At 50.3% G+C, this 6207-nt stretch overlaps 1 protein-coding gene across 1 annotated transcript in view; it reads right to left on the reverse strand.

Moving 5' to 3' along the window:
* Positions 1-6207, reverse strand: part of SSC5D (scavenger receptor cysteine rich family, 5 domains) — a 38608-nt gene that overhangs the window by 27815 nt on the left and 4586 nt on the right. Inside the window, exons 7-8 of the mRNA XM_008582230.1 lie at positions 4521-4838; positions 3713-3892 (exon numbers count right to left, since the gene is read on the reverse strand). Of these exons, the coding sequence (XP_008580452.1) occupies positions 3713-3892; positions 4521-4838 (498 nt within the window). The remainder of the gene's footprint in view (positions 1-3712; positions 3893-4520; positions 4839-6207) is intronic.

Consider the following 6207-nt stretch of genomic DNA (forward strand, 5'->3'; position numbering starts at 1 on the left):
GAATTCTGCCCCAGGAAGCTGGAGAAGGCTTCCCAGAGGAAGTCACTTAAAAGAAGGAGTGAAAGAGAATCCAGGCAGAAGGAAGAAGGTGTGCTGGGATGGGTGGGGAGCAGTTATGTGATTGCAGCCTTCCCTGCAGTTCCCACTGGTCCTCCTAGAGTTACCCAGAGCAGTAAGACCTCTGACCTGGGTCCCTCAGGCCCTTGATGGGCTGGCAAGGAGGAATGAAGCAGCCAAAGTTTGATGGGGCCTGTTGCAATTCATTCAACAAATATTTCCCCACCAGGTGCTCTAGACCTGACCTCATGGGGAGCCCAAAACAAACAGTCCTCTTATCTTCACCACCCTGTGAAGATAAGATAGAGAGAACCCAGGGAGGATGACTTCACCATGGAGGAACATTTGAGCTTGGCTTAGAAAGATAAGGAGTTTGTTCAAGCAGATAAAAAAGGAAAAGGTCAATTGTGTTCCCCAGAAAAAGATATGTTGGGGTCCTAACCCCCAGTACCTCAGAAGGTTACCTTATTTGGAGATAGGAACTTTAAAGAGGTAATCGAGTTAAAGTGAGGTCATTAGGGTGGGTCCTAATCCAGCGTGACTGAGGTCCTTATAAAAAGAAAACCTGGACACCAAGCAGACACACACACAAGAAGCCATACTGAGATGAAGGCAGAGATCAGGTGATGCATCTGTAAGCTACGGAACACCAAAGACTGCCAGCAAACCCCCAGAAACTAAAGGAGAGGCATAAAACAGATTCTCTCTCACAGTCCTCAGAAGGAACCCATCCTGCTAACACCTTGATCTCAGACTTCCAGCCTCCAGAACCACAAGGCAATGAATTTCTGTTGTTTAAGTTGCCCAGTTTGTAGTACCTTATTTTGGCAGCCACAGCAAACTAATATAGGTCCTGCACCCAGGTAGATGACACAGCACATGCCAGACCCAGGGCAAGGAACAGCATGGTGTATTGGAGGGAACAACAAGTTGTTAGAGCCTGGGGATGTGGAAGGCATGAAGGACTTTGAATTCTCTGCCACGAAAATGAGACCTTATCGTATCCATGATGGGGAATCCCTGAAGAACTTGAAGCAGGGAAATGAAAGGCTCAGCTCTAAGTTTCAGAAAGCTTGGTCCGAGGTAGGCAAAGGTCCAAACTGGACAGGGAGAGACTGAAAACAAAGCCTGCTCTAGGGGCAGGGAGGGTGATGGGGCGGAGGGAATGGAAGCTTTAATGAGTAGCAATTAGAAGAGAGACAGAGAAAGACAAAGGTAGTCTGCACCATCTTGGAGACTCTTCCTTGGAAGACAGCCTTCAGCATGCTCCTTCCCTTGTGGGTGAGGCTGGGGTGGTGGGGGTGTTCCTTGAATGGAAGTGCTGGGCAGGAGGAAGAAGACAGGCAGAAGCCCTTTCTTCTAGCTGAATGAGATTCAAGCATAAAGCAGTGGTTAAAAATCTGGGTTCTACAAAAACAGTCTGGTGGTTCCTCAAAAAGTTAGACATAACCAAGGTCAAGCGTTTGGATCCTCTTACTGGCCAGCCAACGACAACAACAAAAAAGCTATACATAGAATTACCATATGGCCCAGCAATTCCATTTCTAGGTATAAATCCAAAAGAACTGAAAGCAGGGACTCAAACGAATACTTGTACACCAGTGTTCATAGCAGCATTATTCATGATAGCCAGAAGGTAGAAACAACCCAAGTGTTTATCCACAGCTGAATGGAGAAACAAAATGTGGTCTATACACACAATGGAATGTTATTCAGCCTTAAAAAGGAAGGAAATTCTGACACATACTACAACATGGATGAACCTTGAGGACACTGTGCTGAGTGGAATAAGCCACAGAGGGACAAATACTGTATGATTCCCCTTACATGAGGTGCCTAGAATAATCAAATTTATAGAGACAGAAAGTGGAATGGTGGTTGCCAGGGGCTGGGGGAGGGAGGAAGGGGGAGGTAGTGTTAAATTGGTATGGGGTTTCTGTTTGGGATGATGAAAAGTGGAGATGGATGGTGGTGATGGTTGTATAGCAGTATAAATGTAATTAATACCACTGAACTGTGCACTTAAAGGTGGTTAAAATGGGAATTTTTATGTTTTGTATATTTTACCACAATTTTTGAAAAGGAATGTGGGCTCTGGAACAAACTGCCTTCACATGAATCCTGGTGTTTCCATTTTTTAGCTGTGCTCCCTCATTTGTAACATGGAGACCAGTCACTACCTGTACCGTAGGTGGCATTACCTAGACTAAGACATGAAGAGAACTTGGAACAGCATCAGGCAACATGAGGCAGTAGATGCTCAATAAATGTTAGCTATTATGATTATTCAGAAAAAGGAGAAGGAGGCCTTCAGTAACAGTGAGCACAGTGAAAACAAGTCACCTTGTGTTCAGCCTTCTCCAAGCTTGAGGAGACAGCTGTGTTAATCATGCCTTTTTGTTTTCTGTATTTCTGATGCTTTGACACCTTGGGGCCTTGCTGAGGTTGACAGTACTGCCCCTCCCAGGGCTAGCTAATTCCCAGAGATAGTAAACGACTTGGGCTTGAGCGTTTACCTCAACATTGAGAAAGGTTTGCTTTTCATATGCAAACCAACCACTCCAGAGCCTTCACCGGGATCTTACACTCTGGGCCGCTGTCCACCTGCCCTCATCACCCTAGGGTCAGGCAGCAGACAACTAAGGCTAACCCTTACGTCTGAGAGCCTGCTGAAATTATTCACACTAACTGATACTAAACCAGCTTACCCTGCCTCACCCATTCCTTTTCAAAGAATCCACAATAAAAAAAAAAAAAAAATCCACAATAAAGCCTGCTGTCCACATTTCCCCTTCGCTCCCTCTGCCTCCTGACCAGCTCTGGTGCTTCCCTGTGTGGCCTTGTGCGGTGTGACATGTCCCCTCCTCTTGGGAACTGTGACAAACTGTCTTTTCTTTTTTTTTTTTTTTTTCCTTTTTGTCTTTTTTACTGACCGGCAACGGGATCGCAACCCTCGGTGTTGCGCCCACACCGCGCTCAGCCAGTGAGCGGGAACCGGTCTCCACATGGGATCCAAACCCTCGGCGGGAGCGCCGCCACACTCCCAAGAGGCGCACTCTCCAGTGTGCCACCGGGCCGGCCCGACAAACTGTCTTTTCAATGGCCATCATCTCCTGGTCTGTTGACCTCACCATAACTGAATAATAATAAAACCTATATTTTAAAACAACAGCCGTCATTGATCAAGTCCTTTCACCATTCATGGGAAAGAAGCAGGCCAAACCATTTACCCCCATTTGCTAAAGAACTAGAGGCTCAATCAAGTTGAGGGAATTCTTGAGCAGGGCTGACACTGGGAGCTGGCCGGAGTACCCTGTGATGGATCTCACGGCCAGACCATGTGGCACACACGGGAAACTCGACGCCTGATATATCAGACTCTCAGCCCATCAGCCTTTTCTCCTAACCAGGACCAGCTACAGAATTTGCAGGGCCCAGTGAATAATGAAAAGGCAGGGACCCTTGTTCAAAAATTATAGATTTCAAGATGGTGTCAGCAGAGTATTAAACCAATCACCTGTCCTTCTGAGCGAGGGATCCTGTGCTGTTTCCCACCTTTCTCTTTGCAAGAGGGCCCCCCTGATACAGTTTTGGTGCTGGGGGAAAGAAACAGAAGCAAGGACCCTGTTTTCTTGGGGACGAGCAAGGGACTCACCGGCTTCCGGTCCAGGCTCCCGAGGAGCAGCGGGAGAGTCTGGAGGAGGTAAAATGCCTGCTGTCCCTGGGGCCTGGCTCACCGTAGTGGACAGGGGCCTGGATGCTGCCTCCCTGGGCATTGTTGAGCCGTTGCTCTGCACTGCAGGGGCCGTGGGAGGGACATAACCGAGGGGCATGCCTGGGGCAAGAGGGAGAAATGATTAGCACCCACCCTCCCCTGTGCTGCTGGGCTGCCCCCCCCCTCCCATCTCATCCGTCATTGTTTCTCAGTCCTTTCAGGTGCAGGCGCACAGAGGTCTCTTCCTGCTGAACCTCTTCCCCAAACATAGCATTAAGCCTTTGACATCCCTGACCTGGGAAGAGGAGGGTGTGACCAGAAATAAGGGAGTAGAGAGAGCAGAGTGTGGGGATAGCTTGAGGGTAACAGAGGAGAGGTGACCTTACACAGAGGAGATTGGTTTTTGTTGGGGCCAGGAGGTAGGGCCAGTGGGGGCTGATATAGGACTGAGGCTCAACATGGGCACTATGTCCACTTGGGGCTATTTCCATTCTGTCATGGGGGGCTGTCCTGTGCTGATCAGCATCCCTGGCCTCTACCCACTAGATGCCAGTAGCACCTCCATCCCCAGTTGTGACCATCAAAAATGTCTTCAGACATTGCCCAGTGGGTGAAGTGGGAAGTCTGGACTAAGAGTGAAGGGCAGGTAGGTACAAGCCACTCACCCCACTTCTTGCCCCTCCATTTCAGGTGCCCACACACCCCCCTCCCAAACCTTCCCCCAGGGCCCCTGTTCATGCCCCCTCACCATCACACACAGCCCCAGCGTCCTCACGATGGTGACAGTCATGCTGGCCCCAGGGCCGCGATGGGCAGAATCGCAAGGCCGTCTCGTTTCCCCGACACCGAAGATCATCCAGGATGATGGGTCCAGCCCCCTCCCCAAAGAAGGCGCCCCCAGGGGCGGCCAGCGCTCCCCCACAGCCCAGCTCTCGGCAGGCCACAGCAGCATCACGCAGGTCCCAGGCGTCGTCACACACTGACCCCCAGCGCCCACTGTGCCAGACCTCCAGGCGGCCAGCACATCCGTGGGGGCCGTCGGCCAGGCGCAGCCTGGGAGCTGGGCCTGGATAGGGAGAGAGGGAGGACAGAGACACAGGAAACTAGAATGGACAAGCTGGGACTAAGTTACAAGCTCAGGAAACTGGGATGGATGAGCATGGACTGAGTTACACTCTCAGGAAACTAGGATAAATGAGCTGGGATTAAGTTATGCGCAGGTCTCGCTTCATCCCAAAGATGACGCTGGAAAGCAGCTGTTCCATCTTCAGTTTGCAAATGAGGAAAAGGCTTTGAGATGGGAAGTTGTTGGCCAATAGTCCTACTCTGGTGCACACACCCCCGCCATGTCCCTCCCTGGTGGGTGGGGGAAGGGCACTTGGAAGTCTGACTCTGATCCCCTAAAAATCCACCTCCCATGCCTGGCTCCCCCCTCAGCCCTTGTCCCAGCTCTCAGCTGTGGATTCCCAATCCTATAAAGCAGAATTTCTTAACCTCATTACCCTTGACATTTGGGCTGTTCATTGCAGCATCCTGAACCCACCAGAAGCCATTAGAATACCCCTCCAGTTGTGACAACCAAAAATGTCTCCAGACATTGCCCGATGTCCCCTGGGGAGTAGAGGTTGGGAAATCCCCACCTCCCCCCAGCTGAGCACCACTGTCTACACATTAACCTCTTGTTTGTCTTAGGGCACATTTCTGTTGGGTCTTTCTGGGGTACGGGTTGGGTCACCATTGGAGGATTGTGGAGTTCATCTCTCTACCCTCCAACATGGGGTGGGGGCAAAATCTCCCCTAGTCACTGCTGTAGAGAAAAGAGCAGAACTAGAGAGGACTCAGACACCCCTGCCTTTCATTTCCTCATCTGCTATGAAAATTAAATAAGATGTTGGTAAAGCTCTGAGCTTCACTGGGCACCTCAGTACCACTGGTTCATTCATTTCTTCTCCCCAGCAACTTCACCCTCTCCTCTCCGGAGCCTCAACTTCCATCCAGTGAACTCTGCTCTGAAGGCCCAGCTTCTGCCCCCACAGGTTTTCCACAGGATAGCACATGAAGGTGCCACCCCCCACTAATCCCACACAGGCCTTCTCTGCCCCTCACTCCCTCTCCAACCTCTCTGTGCCCAGCATGTGTCCTCCTGGTCTCCATTTCCACCACATCCCTACATCCAGCTGTACAGTGGCACTGATGTGGGGTTTGGGTCTGAAGAAACCCAGAGTGGTTAGGGCAGGCCCGTGGCTCACTCAGGAGAGTGCAGTGCTGATAACATCAAGGCCAAGGGTTCCAATCCCTATATAGGGATGGCCGTTTTGCTCACTTGGGAGAACGTGGTGCTGACAACACCAAGTCAAGGGTTAAGATCCCCTTACTGCTCATCTTTTTTTTTTTTTTTTTTTTTTTTTTTTTTTTTTTTCCGTGTCCGGCACCGG

The sequence above is a fragment of the Galeopterus variegatus genome, unplaced genomic scaffold (genome assembly GCF_000696425.1).
Source record: "Galeopterus variegatus unplaced genomic scaffold, G_variegatus-3.0.2 Scaffold2545, whole genome shotgun sequence".
In the NCBI taxonomy this organism is placed as follows: Eukaryota; Metazoa; Chordata; class Mammalia; order Dermoptera; family Cynocephalidae; genus Galeopterus; species Galeopterus variegatus.